Consider the following 23,674-nt stretch of genomic DNA (forward strand, 5'->3'; position numbering starts at 1 on the left):
TGTCGGCCCACTCGGCTAGCCCAGAGCAGGGATGACCCGCAGACATCAACCGATCCATGGCCATGTCAAGGACAAGGTTGAAGTCACCCAGGATCACACTATTATCAGAAGCGAATTCAGCCATTTTCGATGTTATTTAGTTAAATAGAGATAAGGAGGCTGGTGGAGGCAAATACAGACCCACAATTGTCCAGGTTAGGGAGTATATCGTGGCATGTATTATGACAAAACTACCATCCGGGTCAAGGGCCAGGTCCAGGAGCCGGAACAGGAGAGTTTTGTGCACCAGTACACTGACTCCTCTGGCAAAGCTGGAGTGCGTGGAATGGTAATGGTAGCCCACCCATGGTTTAAGTGAGAGAATTCTGCTCCCCATGAGGTGTGTTTCCTGCAGTATACATATGTGGGGGTTGTAAGATTTAATAAATTGGAACACCAAGGAGCGTTTGATCGGGGAGTTTAACCCCCTGGCGTTCCAGGAAAGGACATTAAATGTAGAAGTGGGCTGTAAAGTCATTAGGAGGTTTAGGATGACAACTTAACCCAGCTCCCGAACCTGATCCCCAGACCCGGGGTGCACACTAGTGAACATAATGCAATGCTGAAATGACATTTATCTGAGTAAAAGGTAAAAACCATTTAAAAACAAAACCCAACAATAACCTCAATAACAGAGCGGCCTTTAACAGGCCAACATCCCCTTCCCCCACCCCACCCATCCACTTGAAACTGAGGAGGGCTTGCAACCCATAACCTGTTACGGTACGCTGGCCATCAAGTGGGGGGGCCTGTGCAAGCGGCCATATTGCCCCTCCGGAAAGTATCTGGAGGGTACAGGCTGGAGGGTAATAAGTCTTGCCTCATGGCTTCCGCTGCGACAGTTCAGAGGCCCAGGAGGGGAGTCAGATGTAGCCAGGATAGATGTAGTACCATTTGGCTACCCCTCTAGGCTAAGGCATAATCAAAGTGTGATCCAAGGCATAACAGACAGTATTATATGTGCAGTTTCTCACTGCAACATGCAGGTGAAGTGTGTATAAAAATAAAAAATATTTAAATCTGTGATGTGTAATAAGTGCACTGCACCCCACGTGAAGAATTAAACCGTGGCGCTATCTCTAAAGCTTTTCCCACCTCTTACAGTGAAATATCTAATCTAGTGAGCACCCATTTACTGGTGTATATCTAAATAAATATAAGAAATAAAGAATAAGTATATATAGTAATATAACACTATTGATGAACCAAATGATTATAAAACACCAAACAAACAGTACATAAAGTGATTTTGTGTGATCAGCGGGGGTTTGCGCTCACGGGGACACTCCTAGAGCGCAGGCGCCGAGCAGACAGGTTGCGCATGCGCACTGGGATATCCCCATTTGATTGGAGACAAGAGGGGATATAAGGAGTGATTGATGTTTAGAACGGCCTATCCCATGATTAAGTTACAGGCGTAACGAAACATGTCGGGGGCGTGGCCGAGCGAAGGATAACACCACGTACGAGTGACAGGAAGAAGCGAGCTGTACGGTTTACCAATCGGGGGAGACGGTTGGCCCATCTAATAAGCAGGCAGGGAGAGGGTGAGAGAGACTTCTTAGACGCCGGCTGTAGTAGGGTCCGCCGTGACCGCATACCCCCTAGAAGGTTGATCCAAGCTGCTATGTTGATATTGCATTATACAGATTGCCGTGGAGTTTGCTGTGCTTTTTAATTATATACGCAATGTGAGTGGAACTGTTGGAGTGTGGTTTGCAGTATGTATTATTAAAATTTTCTTACGTTATCACACTATTAGGAGTTTTTTTAATTTACATATGGAACGAACCTCCGGATGGAATTGGTTTAACCCTCGCCAGTAGCTACAGATATCTATGCCTTATAGCCTCATACGAAAGTGGAGGCATGAGGAGCTGGTGAGTGGCTGTCCATTGGGAGAGTGGTCACTGAACACAGAGGTGTGGTGGAAGAATTTGGTAGAAGAACTTACACTCCTGAAATAAAAGGACTTGCTGTGGCACATTTAAAGTTGGTTTGATCACGATCACGGACACTTTGCACATGTGTGTGCTTCCCACAGAGTTCTTACTATTGTAGTCACATAGGCATTGTGTGACACTTAAAGACTGTTATTAATTGTGTTAGTATGCACTGTTCTTATGTAGTCACTGCATGGGAGCTGATGCATACTAGCATCTTAGCAGTATTGGCACAAAATCACTTTATGTACTGTTTGTTTGGTGTTTTATAATCATTTGGTTCATCAATAGTGTTATATTACTATATATACTTATTCTTTATTTCTTATTTTTATTTAGATATACACCAGTAAATGGGTGCTCACTAGATTAGATATTTCACTGTAAGAGGTGGGAAAAGCTTTAGAGATAGCGCCACGGTTTAATTCTTCATGTGGGGTGCAGTGCACTTATTACACGTCACAGATTTAAATATTTTTTATTTTTGTCTTATATGCACTAAGTGGCAGCTATAGGTAGGTGCTACCAACCAGGTGTTAATTATCATCGAGGTTGACTCTCCAAGGCGCAGTGGGGGTTAACCTAGTATAGGGTGGATATTTTACCTAGGAAAACCGTTCATTTATAGGTGAAGTGTGTAGTTTCAGTCTCCTGACACCGTCAGGGGTACAGACATGTGTTGCAAAAGTGAGCATAACCTAGCACAACAGGTGCAACCAAACCTCTCTCATAGGCCCCCTCAGGCTCCCCCCAAGCAGTCACCGCTGGCATCATGAGTCTATAGTACATCCCTGGGTCCAAGGACTTAATGAGGACAGGGTATAGTGTGATTCGGAGGCTCAGAGCAATGCACTGATTCCCACAATGTTTTGAGCGGAGCGGGACCCCTGGCTGAGGCACCCATCCGGCTCACAGTCTGCCCAGAGCAATAGGGTGACACAGGCACAGGGGGGAGATTCATCAACAAGCGGACCGAAGGGGGAACCAGAGAGGCATCTATATATTTAGAGAGGTATACCTCACGGTTTCAGGCATCAACAGGCTCTTGGCAGGGATTCAAGCCATACTGCAGCATCACGAGGCATAGTGAAGAAGCGCGTGGATTCGCCATCTTGGACTCTCAGGCGCGCTGGAAAAAGAACGCTGTAGCAGATGTTCCGTGCTCTCGTGGCTGCCTTGACCTGATCAAACGATTTTCTGAGTTTCTGCGTCTCCGCAGAAACTCAGGGATTTCATCCCTGTCCCTGAAATTCAGGAGCTTGAGTATGAATGTTCTCGGTGGGGATCCCAGGGGTCCCGGCTTCGGTGGCACACCATGTATTGGGGGGATAGGCGTGCATCCGGGAGAAGGGAGCGTAACAAATCTTCAATAAAAGTAGTCGGATGGGGCCCCTCTGCTCCCTCCGCCAGGCCGACGATGCAGAGGTTGTTCCTCCTGTTCCTGTTTTCCGCATCCTCGGCCCTGTATTCCAGTGCCTTTACCTTGGTCTGAAGGGACCGGATGGCCGCCGAGTGCTTCAGAATGTCATCCTCAGCAGTGCCGACTCACTGCTTGGTCTCTGTCACGCGAGACCGCAGCTTGTCCATGTCTTGCCGCATTAGGCCCATGTCAAGTTGAACGGCTTCAATTTTCGCTGTTAATGTAGATTGGCAGGTGGCGATAGGAGCCATCACCTCCGCAAGCCAGGGAGGTTTGGCATCAGGCTCTTCCATTGCTGCTGTTTGAGAGGCCTTGTGCGAGCCTCTTTTGGCGCGGGTCTCCACGTGTGCGGGAGGGAGAGGCGACGGGATCCCATCTGCTGCCAGGAAACAGAGCCTCCTTCCTTTACCGGCAGAAGCCCTGGATGATGTTTGTCTCATTCAGGGATTGTGAAGATCAATTTCGGTGAAATAGAGAGCCCGGATCCGAGTTAGCACGAGTTGCCCAGCGGAGCTCTAGCTAGAAGCAGCCGCTCACCTCGCCATCCTGGACCACCCGGTACAGCTTTTTTAATAGTGTAAATTTGCTGTCTCCTCAAAATAACTCAACACACATCCATTAATGTCTAAACCGCTGGCAACAAAAGTGAGTACACCCCTAAGTGAAAATGTCCAAATTGGGTTCAAAGTGTCAATATTTTGTGTGGCCACCATTATTTTCCAGCACTGCCTTAACCCTCTTGGGCATTGGGTGCACCAAAGCTTCACAGGTTGCCACAGGAGTCCTCTTCTACTCCTCCATGACAACATCACTGTCATGAAAGACGTCCTGTTAGCTCAGCCGTCGGCGGAAGATCGGTTAATAGAACTACTGTCAATAGAGCCAGAGGACGCGTGCGGAGGCGCGTTGGCGCGAAAGGATACGAGCGGTTGTACGCGGGTACACGATGATACGAACGGGCACGTACGATCGGTACTCGGGCGTGCACGTGTGCGTGCGGATGTGCGCAGACGTGCAGTGTGACAGCTTTTGGCGCCATTAGGCCTATTTAAAGTAGCCTGTCAGCATTGCTGTCCGGTCTACAGCGTTCCCTGTGACCCTAAGCTATCTAGTATACCTGCTTACCTGATTCCTGTTACCCGGCTTGTTCCTGACTTCTCCTGTTTGCTGCCAGTCCCCGACCTCGGCTTGTCTGACGATTCTCCTGCCTCATCCTACGATTGTTACCTGCCTGTCTGTTGCCGATCCGGTCCGTGCCCTGACTACTCTCCTGATTCCGTTTGGTACCTGCTCTGCTTGCCTGTGTTTGACCCGGCCTGTCTGACTTCGCTAGTGCTTCCAGTGGTACTACAGAACACCTCCCTGCTGCCTGCTTGTTCCTGGGCTCCTGCTAGCTACAGTGCTTCTCTGTTCAGTCAACAGTTCCAGTGTTCCTGCCAGAGTTCCGGTTCATCTACCAGTTGTTCCTGTGCTCCAGTTGTACTACAGAACACCTCCCTGCTGCCTGTTGTTCCGGAGTTCCTGCCAGCTACAGTCCTTCTCTGCCCTATCGGTGGATCCAGTGTTCTTGTCAGTCCTCCTTCTGCTGCACTAGAGGTTCGGATCAGCTCTACACCTGCCACTTGCCAAGCACTTGTGGCCCCCTGCGCTCTTGAGTCCCTGTCTTCTCTATCAGGGGCTCTCGAACCAGAGGCACACGAGAGGCTACTCCTTGCATTCTGGGCTCCACCACTAGGTACGTGACAGTACCGGACAGCCATGTCTGAGCCCACGCAGGGAGCCTCTCCCATGGATGAACTCTGCTGCCATCTTGCTGGACTTACCCAGGCAGTAAAGAGCTTACAAGAAGGCTACACCCAGCTGGAAGGCCGAGTCCAGGCTCTAGCAGCTTCCACACCCCCAGTATCCGGGACTTCTGCTTCACCATCAGTGGTTATGTTGCCGCCTGAACCCAGGGTCCCCACGCCTGAAAGATTTTCGGGGCAAATTCAGGTCCTTCCGCAACTCGTGTGAACTCTTTTTTGCCCTGCAACCAAGGACTTTCTCCCTGGAGGCCACCAAGGTGGGGTTCGTGATCTCGCTGCTAACCAGTGAGCCCCAGTCCTGGGCCCATCGCTTATTAGAAAAGAAAGATACCTCACTTGATACCCTGGATACCTTCTTTCAGGCCATGTCATCATTATATGAAGACCCACAGCTGACCGCCACGGCAGAGGCAGCCTTGCACACCCTACAGCAGGGCCGCAGACCTGTTGAGGACTATGTGTCGGAATTCAGACGCTGGAGTTCTGACACAAATTGGAACAATGCCGCCCTACGGTATCAGTTCCGTATGGGCCTTTCAGAATCCTTGAAGGATGAACTAGCCCGAGTGGGTATTCCTGAGACTTTAGAGGACCTCATAGACCTTGCCATCCAAATAGACAGACGCCTGAGAGAACGACGTAAGGAGCGATCTTCTGGTCCTGCTCGTCCTGTCTGGATGCTGCCCCGGGTGCCTAGTTCTCCCCACTCCGCTCCGCCAGCTTCTACTACCATGACCTCAGATACACCGGAACCAATGCAGCTGGGACTCTTACAGCCATCCCTCACTCCTGAAGAGCGTCAACGCCGTCGGGCTGGTAATCTGTGCCTATATAACCAAGTGTAGCGCTAAAAAATGAGAAAGAAAATATTGCTATACCACATATAATAGCAAAATGAATTGTGAAAAGATAGTGTTTTGTATACTTTGTGAACATTCATACATATAGAACACTTATGTTATAAAGCCTTAGGGTCACCAAAAGTGATAACAGGATGTAAAAATGGCAATAAAGTCCAAAACTGAATGTGCAGATACGGTGAACATAAATTTTGCAATGGTGATAAATTCCAAAACATATACTCGTGAGAGATTTCTGTATGTGATCCAACATGTGCTGACAGACCCTTGTGCGAAACCGCCACCTAGGATGACTGGAGGCTTACCAGAAAGTTGGGACCCACCTAGCATACGCTATATGGGTCAAACAGGCTTGGATTGCTCACTGGCAATGAAGGTAGGGAACCAAGGGCTGGTGAATGGTGAAGTTGTAACGTTGCTATCCCAAAGAGGTCTTCTTCATATGGAAGCTCGGACACCAACGGACATTACCCACATGTAATGAAGAAGGGGCTCATAGCGTAATTCCGTAAACCATAAAAAATTTATTAAAAAGGAAAAACACTTACATTTCAGAATAAAAAGCGCTTGCAAGTAAAATGGCGGCAGTGGAGTCCTCCAGACGCATTTCGTCATACAAGACTTCGTCTGGGGTACTTGCCCACTGCAGCCAGACTCCTTTATATAGGGACAAAGACCCCTCTGATGAGAATCCAGCTCCCAGGCTTGTTTGCATTGGCACTTCCGGGGTCATCCAAAATGGCGGACCCGAGTGCTATCCAAGCCTCTCTTTCATGTAATTCAATTCCCATAGGTCTAATGGTATCATGTGTTTCAAGAGAAGACGTGGTGCTGAGTGCCTTCCAAGCCTCTCTTTCACATGATTCCATTCCCATAGGTCTAATGGTGTCATGTGCTTCAGGAGGAGACATGATGCTGAATGCCTTCCAAACCTCTCTTTCAAATGATTCCATTCCCATAGGTCTAATGGTGTCATGTGCTTCAGGAGGAGACATGATGCTGAATGCCTTCCAAACCTCTCTTTCAAATGATTCCATTCCCATAGGTCTAATGGTGTCATGTGCTTCAGGAGGAGACATGATGCAAAGTCCATTCCCATAGGTCTAATGGTGTCATGTGCTTCAGGAGAAGACATGATGCTGAGTGCCTTCCAAGTCTCTCTTTCAAATGATTCCATTCCCATAGGTCTAATGGTGTCATGTGCTTCAGGAGGAGACATGATGCTGAGTGCCTTCCAAGCCTCTCTTTCAAATGATTCCATTCCCATAGGTCTAATGGTGTCATGTGCTTCAGGAGGAGACATGATGCAGAGTCCCGGCATCCAGAACCTCCCACTTCCACTTGTTACTACCCCTTATGACCTCTTAGTGGGTGTATGGAGGGGGAGGCCGTGACTCTGCATCACCACATCAGTGACATCCCCCCTAACGTATATTACGATAAAAAACCACGCATGCGCGCGGCGTAGTTCAGCGCGGTGACATCAATGAAGGGCGAGGCCGCAACTGTGCGTCTCAACCTCAATCACATCCCCCATAGTCTAATAGAGACCGCGCTCGCGCATGCGCGCGGCGTGGTCCAGCGCGGTAACGTCATCAAAAAACAACGCATGCGTACATCACCTCCGGTCTCCGTTTGATCACACCAGGAAGTGACCTGCAGAGAGGGGAAAAGGGCCGGAAATTATGTTATAATCCCCAGACCGGCCTTCAAAGTGTACGCAATGAGTGTGCATTAATGGGTGACCTAAACACGATCAGGACTTCATTCAAAGATGATAGATGAGTCCATGAAAACAAAAAAAAATGAAAAAAATATGAAGAAGATGGATTCTCAGCAGGAGAGAGAAGAGATGGACAATTAATTATTCCATCTCTTGACTCACTCTATGTCCCCATATAGCTCATATTGTATTACTTCAAAAACGACAATACTTTAATAACTACCCAATTGTCAAAATAAAGTAAATATAATCATAATAATAATAAAATAATGTGTAACAGATGGAAAGGCACATGTATGTAAAAAGTATCAGACATAATATACACCCTAGGTATTAGTACTCCTAAACGGAAGTTGATGTTTCTTATCTCATGATAAATCTGTCAAGACTCGTTTATAAAGGCATTAACATCTACTTCCACGTTCATGCCTTGAGGAAAAAAGGTCTGTAGTTCATACGCCCAGAACATTTCAAGGCGAGAGACTCCTCTGATTTTGGCCCCTCCCCTCCACGGCGGGACGTATTTGTCTATAATGACAAATTGTGAACCAGTGGGGTTACTATTATGATATTGCTTGTAATGTCTGGGTACCGTATGCTTAGAGTCCCTGCCTTTGATTAGAGCAATATGTTCCCCTACCCTTGTTGTAAACGTTCTGGTGGTACGACCAATGTATTGTCTACGACAAGGGCATGTGATAAGATATACTATGTATTTGGTACTACACGTGCAAAAAGATTTCACTGTATATCTTTTCCCCGTGACTGTAGATGTGAATTCTGTGACTTTACGTCCTTCCAGGTTATTGTGCAAACATACCACACATTTTCTACACGGGTAAAAGCCTGTCATGTTATGGAAAAAAGAAGGCCGGGATGGTGGATTTATAACATTGGGGGCTATCTGACCCTGTAGAGATGGTGCTCCCCTAAATATAATCTTGGCCTCTTCTGGCAATGACCCGCCCAGAATGTTATCATGTCTCAAGACATCCCAGTGTTTTTTTACAATGCTTTTAATTTGTTTGTGCTGGGTTGAGAAAGATGTTATCATTGCCCATTTAAACTTTTCATCCGGTTCTTTTTTTGGCTTTACCTCGAGTAAAGTTTTCCTTTCAATATTCATGGCTCTCTGGATCTCAAAATCCAGGTTGGCGTTGTCATACCCTTTGTCTATAAATTTTTGTTTAAGGACACCTGCTTGTGTGATAAATAATTCCGTGTCCGTGCAGTTCCTACGGAGCCTGAGAAATTGGCTGCGAGGAACAGCACTTAACCAGGATCTATGATGGCAACTGGTGGTGGGAATAAAACCATTACGGTCAGTGGGCTTAAAGTAGGTGTTAAATTTAAATTTTCTGTCTACTATTTCTATCTCCAAGTCCAGGAAATGTATCTTGGTCCTGCTGGCCTTATATGAAAGGGAGATGCCCCTGTCATTAGAATTCAGACACTCGAAAAATTGTTTGAGTGTCTCAAAAGAGCCATTCCACAGGAGGAGGATGTCGTCTATGTACCTAGCCCACAGAACCAACGAAGTGGTCCCGTGGGCATAGACGACATCCTCCTCCCACTTGGCCATAAACAAGTTCGCAAGGCTAGGTGCGAACTTGGCACCCATTGCCACTCCCCGTTGTTGCAGGTAGTAGTTCTGGTTAAACCAGAAGTAGTTATGTCTGGTTGCGAGGTCCAACAATTCGATTATATAATCACATTGAAAAGTTGCAAGGGACTGTTCACGATGGAGAAAATGTTTGACTGCATCTATACCCTTCTCATGGGCTATACACGTGTACAAGGATGCCACGTCAGCAGTGGCCATAATGAATCCTTCCTGTATATTGACCTCCTCTAGGAGTCTGATAGTGGAACCGGTGTCTTTAAGGTAGGAGGGTGTACGTTTCACTAGCGGTTGAAGGTAAAAGTCGATGTACTTCCCAATTCTTGCTGTAATGGAATTGATACCACTGACAATAGGTCTACCGGGTGGACATGTAGGGTTTTTATGTATTTTGGGTAAATAGTATATGGTAGGGATCCTGGGAGCTGTGGGGACCAGAAATGCCCTTTCTTTTTTATTCAAAATCTTTAAATCATAACCCTTGGTAATAAGCTGTTGAAGTTGTTTTTTGTATGCATTGGTGGGGTTATTGGGGAGTGTTTGATAAGTACCAGGTTCATTCAAAATTCTAAACATCTCCTCCTCATATTGGCTCTTATCAAGAACCACTATGCCCCCTCCTTTGTCCGCAGGACGGACAACCAAATTTTTTTGTGCGCATAATGATTCCAATCCCTCTTTCGACAATGGAGAGTTTCGAATACGCTTAACAGGCAGTTTGGATAAATCACTGAGAACGAGATCCCTGAACATTTTTACTGCCGGTGCGGTGGGTACAGGAGGGGAGAAAAGAGAAGGATTCGATAGTCCTGAATGTACCGTTCCAGATGTGGCAGCCAGAAAATCTGTACGTACAGGGTTAGAAATCAAGTACCTTTGAATGTTGATTTTTCGTATGTACTTATGCACATCGATAAATGTGTGAAATTTATCTAGTTTTTTCATTGGGGCGAATTTGAGGCCTTTGTCAAGTACAGATAATTCAGCTTTCGTTAGGATGTGAGAACTTAGATTAAAGACACCCTGGCCACTCAGGTTCTCTTTCTCTTTTCTCCTTTGTAATTTCCTCCCCCCTCTGCAGCCTCTCTTTGGTCTGGACCTCGTTTCCTTGCGCGTTGGTCCTCGTGAAAACCCTGATTGTTGTAATGATTAGTAGTATGTGTATATACAGGGTGATCCAAGTTCTCCCTCCTACGTTCAGGGCTGTACTCATCTCTCAAGGGTGTATAACGATTGTATGTGGGGACTGGAGAGGGGTAGCGATAATGTAAGTTATCCCTGTGATAAATATCAGAGCGTGTCTCTTGTCTCCTTGCTGGAGACTGATAGGACTGATTGTTATAATTATAGTTTTGGGGGTGTGTATTGCTTCTGGGGTTGCCCCTACCCTGCATATTGCCCCTTTTGTTACCTCTCCCTCTCTGGGGGTTTCTAGGGGTCTGTGGATTGTCATAATATACCCTCTGTTGGGAAAGATGAGGAACGTCATCATGTCTATCTCTCCCTCTGAGGGTATTGCGACCACGAGGGGAGCTTGTTTTAGGGTTGGGTTGTGATATAGTGGTTATCACTGATGAGGCACCTATTGGTATGTTACCATTTGATGGGGCACCCATTGGTATGTTACCTTCGGCTGTATTTATAACGCCTTCCATAGGTGAACTGGTACTCAGAAGTTTTTGCCACCCAAATACAGTGTTTGCTCTATAATCACCCACATCCCTGGAGTATTTCCTCTGCTTTTTATGTTTTTGGTCCCGATCTTCCTTCTCCAGATGGCTCTGGAGATTGGAGGACAGGGTATTATACTCCATAGTGTTCTTATGGGCAGACAGTTTATCCTTTAACTCTTTGATTTCTCTATCAAGACCGAGAAGTTTATTGTTTTTCTTGGAAATAAGTAAATTTAAAAAACTGATACCTGTGTCATTAAAATAATTAAACCACGACTCCAGGTCTGTTTCTCCCTGTTGTGGTTGTACTTCCCAGCGGAGGCTTCTGGGAACCATTTTCTCTATGATGTATTGTTGTAGGAAGGCTAGATCCCACCGTAAATGAAGTTCGGTGGTCATAACATTCTTTAATCTAAGAAATAACCCCCCAATTTCAGTATCACTCCCTGAGGCAACGAACACTCCTTCAGTATTAACTCTATGGGAGGCACGATAATCAAATATATCCATAATTAGGATTTTGTGAGCAGCAGCAATAGTGTAACTTCTAAACAATGTATATGTTTTGGAATTTATCACCATTGCAAAATTTATGTTCACCGTATCTGCACATTCAGTTTTGGACTTTATTGCCATTTTTACATCCTGTTATCACTTTTGGTGACCCTAAGGCTTTATAACATAAGTGTTCTATATGTATGAATGTTCACAAAGTATACAAAACACTATCTTTTCACAATTCATTTTGCTATTATATGTGGTATAGCAATATTTTCTTTCTCATTTTTTAGCGCTACACTTGGTTATATATGATTTATTACAAATTTTCTATTTGTTGTGTTAGCTGCTTACATCTATGACTTTTTTGGAGTAAGCGCATGGTTTATAGGTTTTTTATGGTAATCTGTGCCTATACTGCAGGGAACCCGGACACTTTGTACAAACATGCCTGGCCAAGCTTCGTAAGTGCCTCTCTGTCTCTCCTCTCTTACCCCAGCTGCACTGAATAATGTGTCTCACCTGGCTGTTCCGCTTCTTTTACAGCTCCCAGGAGGGAATATACCAACCAGCGCTATCATTGATTCCGTGGGCCTGCAGTGGCTTTATAGACTTGTCCTTCGCTTCCAGACATCACATTCCCATCCGACCCAGGGCAAAAGGACTTTCAGTATATCTGGCCGATGGTTCTACCCTCAGATCAGGACCAGTAACCCAGGAAACAGTACCCATGCTCACCACCATTGCTGGCACTCATCAGGAGCTACTTTGTCTGGATGTCATCGAATCTCCTCTATTCCCCATCATATTAGGCATGCCATGGCTCAAGGCCCATAACCCGCAAGTTGACTGGGCCTCAGGGAAGATCGAGTTTCTTTCCTCTTATTGCCACCAACACTGTCTACCAGAAGTTACTCAAGCTCCCTCTCCCCTGCTGTGCATGGAAACTGATGCCGAGACCCGTCAAGTTGTACCCGAAGTCTACCATAACTTTCTGGACGTTTTCAGTCAAAAAGGGGCTGAGACCCTGCCTCCCCACCGGCCATATGACTGTCCGATTGAGCTCCTTCCAGGGGCAGAGATTCCTTTTGGGAGAATATTCCCTTTGTCAGAGTTAGAACTAGGAGTATTAAAAACCTACATTGATGACAATCTAAAGAAAGGTTTCATCCGATCTTCCACGTCCCCGGCAGGAGCAGGAATCTTTTTTGTGGAAAAGAAAGACCATTCCTTGCGCCCTTGTGTGGATTACCGGGCACTCAATAAAATCACGATCAAGAACCGTTATCCCTTACCATTAGTGCCAGAACTTTTTCAGAGGCTGGGGTCTGCAGTAGTGTTCTCTAAATTGGATCTTCGTGGTGCCTACAACCTTGTCCGCATTCGCAAGGGAGAAGAATGGAAGACTGCTTTCCGTACCCGGTTTGGGCACTTCGAATATTTAGTCATGCCTTTCGGACTTTGTAATGCTCCTGCTACATTTCAGCATTTCGTGAATAACATTTTCAGAGACTACCTTGACCTGTTCGTTGTTATTTATCTAGATGACATTCTAATCTTTTGTTCTTCCCTAGTTGAACACCGTGAACATGTCAAAAACGTTTTGACCCGACTTCGCCTGCACGGCCTTTACGCCAAGCCTGAGAAATGTGTCTTCGAACAAGAGAGTATTCAGTTCCTTGGTCTTATTATTTCTGTGGAAGGCATCAAAATGGACCCTCGGAAGGTCTCCGCCATTCTGGACTGGCCCGCTCCTACTGACAAAAAAGGGATTCAACGTTTTGTAGAATTTGCAAATTTTTATAGAAAATTTATCAAGGGATTCTCCACCATCATTTCTCCCATTACAAGATTAACCCAACAGGGCCTCAAATTCCACTGGTCTACGGAAGCTCAGATGGCCTTTACTACACTGAAGGATCTGTTTGTCTCAGACACAGTTTTAAAGCATCCTGATTCCACATTGCCTTACATCCTGGAGGTGGACGCCTCGGAGATAGCGGTCGGTGCAGTACTCTCCCAAAGACAGGGGCCTAGGGCTCTTCTGCACCCAGTCACTTTTTTTCCCCGTAAATTATCGGAAGCAGAAAGGAACTATGACGTGGATGACCGAGAATTGTTAGCGATCAAAGCTGCGCTGGAGGAATGGCGATACCTGTTAGAGGGAGCAGCCCACCCGATTCTTGTTTATACAGATCACAAGAATCTGGAATATTTAAAGACTGCCAAGAGGTTGAAACCGCGACAGGCCAGATGGGCACTGTTCTTTACTAGATTTTCTTTCCATATCACCTACCTTCCCGGGTCAAAGAATATCAAGCCTGACGCTCTGTCACGGATGTACAGTGATTCAGAACCTTCTCCGGCAGATACCATCTTGTCCTCAGGGAACTTTCTGTTACTCCAAGGGGATCTACTGTCACAGATCAAGCAAGCCTCCAGGAACATCTCCACTCCACCTGATACAGCCCTACAGGCCAGAGATGATCTTCTGTGGTTTAGGGATAGGATCTTCGAATCTCAGGAGAGATGCGAACAGCAGTTCTTAGTTCTTGCCATGATCATATGTTAGCCGGCCATTTCGGTGTACATAAAACATCTGAACTTCTTCAGCGCACGTTCTGGTGGCCATCATTAAGAAAGGACTGTAAGGACTATGTGGAAGCATGTGCCACCTGTATTCAAAATAAAGGCAGCAAGTCTAAAGCCTGGGGCCTGTTAAAACCACTATCTGTCCCGGAGAAGCCATGGAGGATGATCTCCATGGATTTTATTGTCGAGCTGCCACCTTCTGAAAGCTACACTACGATCTTCGTAATAGTGGATAGATTATCCAAGATGGTACATATCCTACCAATGAGGGGTACCCCTACTGCTGCTGAAACTGCCAGGACATTTATTAAGGAGGTGGTGAGGCTTCATAGCATCCCTGCCAATATTACGTCTGATCGGGGGGTACAATTCACCTCCAGGTTTTGGAGAGCTCTTTGTGAATCTCTGAAAATTTATCTTGCGTTCTCTTCTGCCTATCACCCTCAAACAAATGGCCAGACGGAGAGAACAAATCAGACGCTGGAGCAGTATCTGTGCTGCTTTTCCTCGTTCTCCCAGGATGATTGGGCTCTGCTTCTTCCCCTTGCTGAATTTGCATACAACAACTCTGTTCATTCCGCTACAAAGCAAACACCATTTTTTGCAAATTATGGGTTCCATCCTCTGTTCTTGTCTACTAACATCCCGGAGTGTCCAGTACCAGCTGTTCAAAAAAACCTAAACTTCTTTGAATCAAATAATAAGCTTCTGCAAGAGACTATGGCAAGGACCCAGAACTACAACAAAGAGGTGTATGACAAGAAGAGAAGGGGGGAGCTTGATCTTAAACTTGGAGATTTGGTTTGGCTATCCACTTTGAATCTAAGATTGGCTTGTCCTTCCAAAAAATTGGGCCCCAAGTTCGTGGGTCCTTTTCCAGTGATAATAAAAATTAATAATGTGACCTAAGAATTAAAGTTACCAGAATCATTCCGGATTCACCCGGTCTTTCATGTTGCCCTACTCAAACCTGCAGTTCCTGACCGGAGGGTCAATCCCCCTGAACCCGTGATCATTGACGGAGAAATCGAATATGAGGTTGAGTCCATTCTGGATTGTAGGAAGAGAGGTAACCAAGTCCAGTTTTTGGTAAAATGGAAGGGGTACGGGCCTGAGGAAAACTCCTGGGAGCCGGAGTCCAACATTCGTTCGAGGAGGTTGATTCTTGCCTTTAAAAGATCTCATCCAAGTAGGATGGCACAGTTGGGCATCCGGAGGCTGCCCCTTGGGGGGGGAAATGTCATGAAAGACGTCCTGTTAGCTCAGCCGTCGGCGGAAGATCGGTTAATAGAACTACTGTCAATAGAGCCAGAGGACGCGTGCGGAAGCGCGTTGGCGCGAACGGACGCTTGCGGGTGCGCGCTAATACAAGCTGGTGTACGCGGGTACACGATGATGCGAACGGGCACGTACAATCGGTACTCGGGCGTGCACGTGTGCGCGCGGATGTGCGCAGACGTGCAGTGTGACAGCTTTTGGCGCCATTAGGCCTATTTAAAGTAGCCTGTCAGCATGCCTCCTTGCTGTCCGGTCTACAGCGTTCCCTGTGACCCTAAGCTATCTAGTATACCTGCTTACCTGATTCCTGTTACCCGGCTTGTTCCTGACTTCTCCTGTTTGCTGCCAGTCCCCGACCTCGGCTTGTCTGACGATTCTCCTGCCTCATCCTACGGTTGTTACCTGCCTGTCTGTTGCCAATCCGGTCCGTGCCCTGACTACTCTCCTGATTCCGTTTGGTACCTGCTCTGCTTGCCTGTGTTTGACCCGGCCTGTCTGACTTCGCTAGTGCTTCCAGTGGTACTACAGAACACCTCCCTGCTGCCTGCTTGTTCCTGGGCTCCTGCTAGCTACAGTTCTTCTCTGTTCAGTCAACAGTTCCAGTGTTCCTGCCAGAATTCCGGTTCATCTACCAGTTGTTCCAGTGCTCCAGTTGTACTACAGAACACCTCCCTGCTGCCTGTTGTTCCGGAGTTCCTGCCAGCTACAGTCTTTCTCTGCCCTATCGGTGGATCCAGTGTTCTTGTCAGTCCTCCTTCTGCTGCATCAGAGGTTCGGATCAGCTGTACACCTGCCACTTGCCAAGCACTTGTGGCCCCCTGCGCTCTTGAGTCCCTGTCTTCTCTATCAGGGGCTCTCGAACCAGAGGCACACGAGAGGCTACTCCTTGCATTCTGGGCTCCACCACTAGGTATGTGACAATCACAGAGCTGGTGGATGTTAGAGTCCTTGCGCTCCTCCACCTTCCGTTTGAGGATACCCCACAGATGCTCAATAGGGTTTAGGTCTGGAGACATGCTTGGCCAGTCCATCACCTTTACCCTCAGCTTCTTTAGCAAGGCAGCGGTCGTCTTCGAGGTGTGTTTGGGGTCATTATCATGTTGGAATACTGCCTTGCAGCCCAGTCTCTGAAGGGATGGGATCATGCTCTACTTCAGTATGTTACAGTACATGTTGGCATTCATGGTTCCCTCAATGAACTGTAGCTCCCCAGTGTCGGCAGCACTCATGCAGCCCCAGACCATGACACTCCCACCACCATGCTTGATTGTAGGCAAGACACACTTGTCTTTGTACTCCTCACCTGGTTGCCGCCACACACGCTTGACACCATCAGAACCAAATACGTTTATCTTGGTCTCATCAGACCACAGGACACGGTTTCAGTAATCCATGTCCTTAGTCTGATTGTCTTCAGCAAACTGTTTGCGGGATCTCTTGTGTATCTTCCTTAGAAGAGGCTTCCTTCTGGGACGACAGTCATACAGACCAATTTGATGCAGTGTGCGGCGTATGGTCTGAGCACTGACAGGCTGACCGCCCACCCCTTCAACCTCTGCAGCAATGCTGGCAGCCCTTATATGTCTATTTCCCAAAGACAACCTGTGGATAGCACTCTGAGCACATGCACTCTTCTTTGGTTGGTCAACTAAGGCAAGGCCTGTTCTAAGTGGAACCTGTCCTGTTAAACCGCTGTATGGTCTTGGCCACCATGCTGCAGCTCACTTTCAGGATCTTGGCAATCTTCTTATAGCGTAGGCCATCTTTATGTAGAGCAGAAAAAAAAATTTTCAGATCCTCAGAGAGTTCTTTGCCATGAGGTACCATGTTAAACTTCCAGTGATGGGGGGGGGGGGCGTGGCATGCAGCATGGAGCAGTGAGACGTGTTTGCTCACAGCTCCCGGATCCCTCAGCTCCACGGACCTTATACAGGACAGGAAACCCAGCCAAAACACTGCCTATGGGGAAGGACAAGCACAAGGCACCGAGGGGCACCAGTAGGACCCGAAAAGACGGTGATTTAGAGGACTATTTACCCGAGACCGGGCCTCCTCACAGCGCTGTGCAGATTCCAAGATGGCGCCCGCGCCGCCATCTCCCACCCGCTCCGTATCATTCCTGCATACACAGGTGAGCTCACACAGCCACTTTCCACTCCCTGAGGACCCTGAATTCTCCTCAAGGCTCACCAAAAGCCGGTCCAATGCCTTCCTGGGCTCAGGTGAGGGCTGGGACATGGAGTCCCAGATAAGATCACTGCACAGCTATATCAGATCTCTGCCCACCAAAGCAGACTTTGAGCACTGTGTACACAGAATTGAAAAGGCATACAAGAAAGAAATCTCTGATATTAAGAAAGACATGGGGGCCCGCTTTGAGGACGTAGATAGTACTGCTAACAGCCTCAGCCATTCTGTCCAGGCTCATAATAAAATCCTTAATACCCACACTGTCATGTTTCAGCAGCTTTCATACCAGCAGGACGATATCGAAAATCGCAATAGACGCGTACGTGGGATACCTGAGACTGTCGATCCCAAAAATCTACCTGCGGCTGTGACGGCTATCTTTAACCAACTGCTGCAACGCCCCAAGGATGACTCCATTGAACTGGACCGTGTGCACAGGACCTCAGGTCCCCGGACCCCTGATCCCTCCTTCGTGCCCTATGCCGGGTCCACTTTTACAAGGTCAAAGAGGACATCATGAGAGCTGCCAGCTCACAAAACACCATCCTCTTCAATGACACCCCAGTGATGCTCCGGCCGGATCTCTCGCGTCAAACGCTGGCGATGAGGAAATCATTGAAACCGCTCACGCAGCTTTTGCGAGCCAACCAGATGAAATACCAATGTCGATTCCCCTTCCACCTCCAGGTACACCATGAAGGCAAAACCCCCATTATTCGCACCCTGGGGGATCTGCCTTCCTTCCTCAGCACGCTGGAACTCCCGCAGGTTTCTCTCCCAATATGGCCATTCACACCCACTACTCCTGGCCTACCTTTTGCGCCTCAATGGCAGAAGCAGAGTCACAAACGCAACTCCAAGCCTTTGTCTCAACAGGATCCCAACGATTGAATTTTGCCTAGACGAATAACCTTTTTGTCTCCCTATTGGAGGACCTAACACTGTGTTTTCACAGGGCACCTACAGGCACGATACTTGTTCAGCCTGTTTTCCACGCATACCACTAATCTGTTTTTTGATACCTGTTCTTAAGCTCTCTGTTCTCCTATTGTTTGCCTTTTTTTTTTCTCAAAGTACATTCGTCCTCTGACCTGGACTGTTCCCCATATCTCATATTTTTAATTTTTCATAATTTTATATATTTTGACTCGGTTAAATTGATCCTCATATTGATTAGTGGTTCCAAATTAATAATAACTACTGCAGTAGGGAACAGACACAAAAGCTACGCTCAGCATCTTTCCAAATAACTGTTCTGCTTTATTATGACACAATTGAAGGTTTTTATGCACATGACTACGTAGGTATCACATTAATATTACAATTGTACGTTTATGGTAACAAGGGGCGTTACATAGGCAGGCTAATTCTAATCAGGACTCGAAAGAATGTAAACATTTACTGAAAACATTATTAGTGCTGTGTGCACAGTGAGGGCAGTGTGCAATACATACAAAATACAATACAATTATATACAGAAAATACAAATTTCCATTACAGTCTAACCTTTTTTGATCAATATTTTGATCACTAACCATACCTGCTATCACCTTTAACCTGGAACCTCCACACACTTAGGTGGAGGTAGTCCTGGCCAAAGTGGCAAAAAACTCCATTGTGGAGAAAATAATAGCTGAGCAACTTTTTCATTACAAAATAACTTTTCATTGTGAAAAACAAATGATTGATAAGACATATTTACAGAGTACTGGCTGTACACTCCTGTGGCCAGAATGGGCTTCTAGCTGAATTGTGGGCATGCTGATTTAGCTTAACACAGACAATTCTACATAAAATGGAAGACGTACAAAAGACAAATATGACTTCAACATGGCTAAACTACTTTTCAAATATATATATATCCCTTACAATTAAAGTAATTGAATCAAAAAGTACCCTAGACTGTGATCACAAGAGAGAAACAAATCAAACACAGAGATTTCTTTAATTTAGTCATTTTTGCAGTGTCTGGTGTGGATCCAGGTGACTTTTCCTTCAAGTTTTGCAAAAACTGTACATGAAAAAGATGCTGTATTGAGTGTTCAAACATTTCCTTATATATAAATGTCTCTTAACAATCCACAAGTCATCTGGCTTTAGTTTTAGATCCTTCCAAACTTTTAGGATCTGGAATTGGGGAGAAAACACATAAATGAGTTTGTCAAAAACCTTAAAAGATCAGCAACATTCTCTGTGAGATCCGAATGGAGGACTTCAGCTGCTGAGACAAAATATAAGCAAGTAACACACTCCCAAACAAAATCCCATAGGGAGAGAGTCCAACATCCCCTTAGAGGCTTGATAAAATAAAAGAAAACATTCAGGCAAAAGTTTTCTAGTTTCTTACTCTACATTGTCCGCTACATTGTAGACAGTAGAGGGTGTAAAAATATAACCTCAAAACTTTTAGTAAGGACTCTCCTATAAAAATGATTTCCTCTGTTACTCTCTGTACTTTCTGGCACTCTGTACTTACAAACCACTTCTGATAACACTTTTTCCTGTGGCCTTTGCAGTAGCATTTGCCACTGGACATCCAGAAAACATGTCCATACAGACAAAATGCATACTCGTAAGATCCTGACTTGGGCATCTGGATATATCTTTTTAATCTCTGGAAGGGATGTTCAGCTTTTGGTAACACCTTTGGTAACAGGTAAAACAAGAAGTGGTATGTTATAAAAACAACTGTGGAGAAGCCTGGCTCTATCCCATGCTCATTTACTAAGGCAGCCATAACTGCTTGTGACTGATGACACGGTCCATGTGTCAAGCTGGAGGGAAAAGAGTGGCTGGCAGACATAAATGATCACCTTTTCCAAAGTCCTGTTTCATAAGAAGTTGCCCCCTGTGGACCACTTGTTCTTCTCGTTCTGGGGTCCTTAAAGTTGAATTATTAATCCCAGCTATACTGGGCCAGAACTAGGGTGGAATCTGTGAGTTGCACAGACCCATCAAGTGTCCGGGGCTGTAAATGCAGCATCCTTAGTCACCTGGTCTGCTTCCATGTGTGAAAGTTAATATGGCTACCTCAGCAAGAAGCTGGAAGGCTGAAAACAGCCAATCAAATTAACTTGGCATGCTTTATCGGTTTACCTGCCGAAGTAAAAACAAACTTCTGGCCCTTCAAATGGAACCAAAAGCTCTCTATATCTCGACTATCTATATAAATATACATTCTTTTTATAGCTCACAGGCTTTGCTAAAACATGGAGCTCTGCTTTTTGATCTGGGGAAAAAAGGATCCAATTACTTTGAATACAGAGTGTCCTTCTGGGTGATAAACTGCATACTCAAATCTACAAAAAATGTAATATCTGGGTCTTCAGGGAGTGTGTCCTGCACTGGGCTCACCGCAGCTGATTCCTACACCATCAATTTAATATATGTGGTTTTTCCTTTCTTTTGAATTAATGTACGCGTTTTTCATTGTTAGATTTGTACATAAACAAACTCATATTTTAAACCTTTCATTAGACAAACATTTAGTTAGCTGTATATTTGCTGCGCAGAATATTGGACCCTTAAAAATTAAATGTTTGACCAAAACAATATCTAACTTTGTCTAATAGCACATTTGCATAAAAGCTACAGCTCTGATATATCAGGGTGAACCCTTCATTACTGGGTCCAGCTTGCATAAATATATTACAATGGCTTGTTTTCTATCACGCTGTTTGTGTAAGAACTCCAGTTTCATGTTTCAAAAGACAACTTTTTCCTGGCAATATTATAATAAATGATAACAATACCCTGCGGTCATGGAGAGATGCCCATAAATCCAAAATATTCTTCTGCTTATACCACTGCACTTACAAGGAAAAGGGGCACATCATTTCACAATCCACACATTCTGCTTTGGATTTCAAAAATAAAAATAAATAAAAACAAAATGATCAACAATCTGTATGATGGACCAGAAAGCATCAAAAACTATAAAACAACTGGCTGCAGGTGGCATCTATCCTAACAGGGTGTGTGGACTTGATGTGATGGGTCTGTTATATTTAAGTTTATTTATTATTACTCTCACATCATGGACCGCACATCAAGTTATTATCAAGAACCTTAAAATTTCATTTTTGTAGAAAAACTTTTTATATATCCCATCCATCTTGGCTTTGTTAAATATTATGGCAGCTGTATTCCAAATAACAACCTCATCTTAATCTTTTTTCCTCTCAATAAGGGCTTATTGAATAAATGTAAATTTACAAAATTGTTATCTTAATCTAAACTAATCCCATTTTTACAAATTTCCCCAATAACCTGGATTTCATTTCCAACCAAAGGTTGTCTAAACCAGTTTCAATATATCTATATTATTAATAAAATTGTTAAACTCATATTAGAAATTAATACTCATTATTGCTTAATTTTACTTAATTTCCCTTTTTTAAATGCACTGTTTCCACTATCAAAGGATATTCAATTTGTGTAATACACAGTTAAATTTAACCTTCATTTTACCATGTCTGAAAAACAGATTCAAAAAATAATTATGATCACATTGTTTACCATTAGATTCGTTAACCCGGCACATTTTGTTATACATGTTTTGTTTAAAAAACTGGAATTGGCATGGTGTCCTTCCAGCTTATCACTGACCTCTCATCCCAGCCACATTCTTTCATGAGAGCACAAAGGAGGGGGTCACATCTGCGTACATGACACATACAGGCAATAGAACTAAAGGTCCCAGCATTCTCACACACATACACCAATATCTCTATAAAATCCCTTACATTTTTCCCATTTGTACACAACACATGCATATCATTCTCTCACTTTCTTTTAACTCTCATTAATATTTCCCTGCCTTAAATTCTGCATTCCTTATTTTGTTCAGATATCTTATATATCTAGCTTCTATGATCAGACGGGCAGCCAGAGTGCTCATCCCATCTTCCCTCTCTGACAACATATAAAGTATTCTGTTTTAATTCTTATTTCTCTGTTTCTGATTTTACTAGTTGTAGTGCCTGGCCCCAAATTCATCCCACAACTTAACATGAAAATGTCCCTTTCTGTCTAGTGTTATTGTCACCCTTGAAACATCCTGCTCACATAGATAGATGTTTCTCTAGCTGTTTACTCTGCATGACTCTTAGTCCCTGTGGACCTTGGTAACCCAGTTACCCATTGTGGATCCCTGTCCACTTTAACCATTAATCTAGGGGCTCAGTATAGGCGGAACCACACCTTCGGTTCATATATAGCGCTCCTCTTGCGCTGGGCATTCTTACCCTTCATTCCCTTACTTAATTTAATGCCCATAATGACTGGCCAGTCTTCTCTACATGTGCCTATACCCTCTTGCCTCTAAACTACTTTATCTAGCAGATGTACCTACTTATACCTGTCAACAGCACTATTCTTCCCTTTCTTATCTATAACACTACGATGGACAGTAGACAGGGACAACATAACATATAACCACCAATCAATACAGTTCGATTAAGGGGAGTAAAATAGGTACCCTTTGTACTGAAAATGTCTTACTGATCAAGGAAGTCTGATAACTCAAATGTAAGCAAAAGGCTTACCTCAGCCGGCTGATTATCAGAAATTCCCGGATCGTCTCAAGCTCCTCGTTTCGGATACTAAGGGTCACCTGGAATCCCCTCCTAAGGCAAAGCTCGCCATGACTCCGTTAAATTGATGATAGGCAACTCCTATTCTCATATTGATTAGTGGTTCCAAATTAATAATAACTACTGCAGTAGGGAACAGACACAAAAGATACGCTCACCATCTTTCCAAATAACTGTTCTGCTTTATTATGACGCAATTGAAGGTTTTTATGCACATGATTACGTAGGTATCACATTAATATTACAATTGTACCTTTATGGTAACAAGGGGCGTTACATAGGCAGGCTAATTCTAATCAGGATTCGAAAGAATGTAAACATTTACTGAAAACATTATTAGTGCTGTGTGCACAGTGAGGGCAGTGTGCAATACTTACAAAATACAATACAATTATATACAGAAAAAGACCCAAACTAGAGTCAAAGCTGCGCTCAGAT

General features: G+C 45.0%; 1 protein-coding gene across 3 annotated transcripts in view; it reads right to left on the reverse strand.

The window, feature by feature from the left end:
• The window catches only part of LOC141108281 (synaptonemal complex central element protein 1-like), a 202,396-nt gene that overhangs the window by 171,824 nt on the left and 6,898 nt on the right, over positions 1-23,674 (reverse strand). For 2 of the 3 annotated variants that reach the window (XM_073599753.1, XM_073599752.1), the window contains exon 1: positions 6,616-6,949. The exons of the other annotated variant lie outside the window; for it this stretch is intronic. In XM_073599753.1, coding sequence (XP_073455854.1) covers positions 6,616-6,682 — 67 coding nt within the window. In that variant the 5' untranslated portion in view covers positions 6,683-6,949. Of the gene's footprint in view, positions 1-6,615; positions 6,950-23,674 lie in introns of those variants that run through there. 3 annotated transcript variants of the gene reach the window in all.

The sequence above is a fragment of the Aquarana catesbeiana genome, linkage group LG09, assembly GCF_042186555.1.
Source record: "Aquarana catesbeiana isolate 2022-GZ linkage group LG09, ASM4218655v1, whole genome shotgun sequence".
NCBI classification, from domain to species: Eukaryota; Metazoa; Chordata; class Amphibia; order Anura; family Ranidae; genus Aquarana; species Aquarana catesbeiana.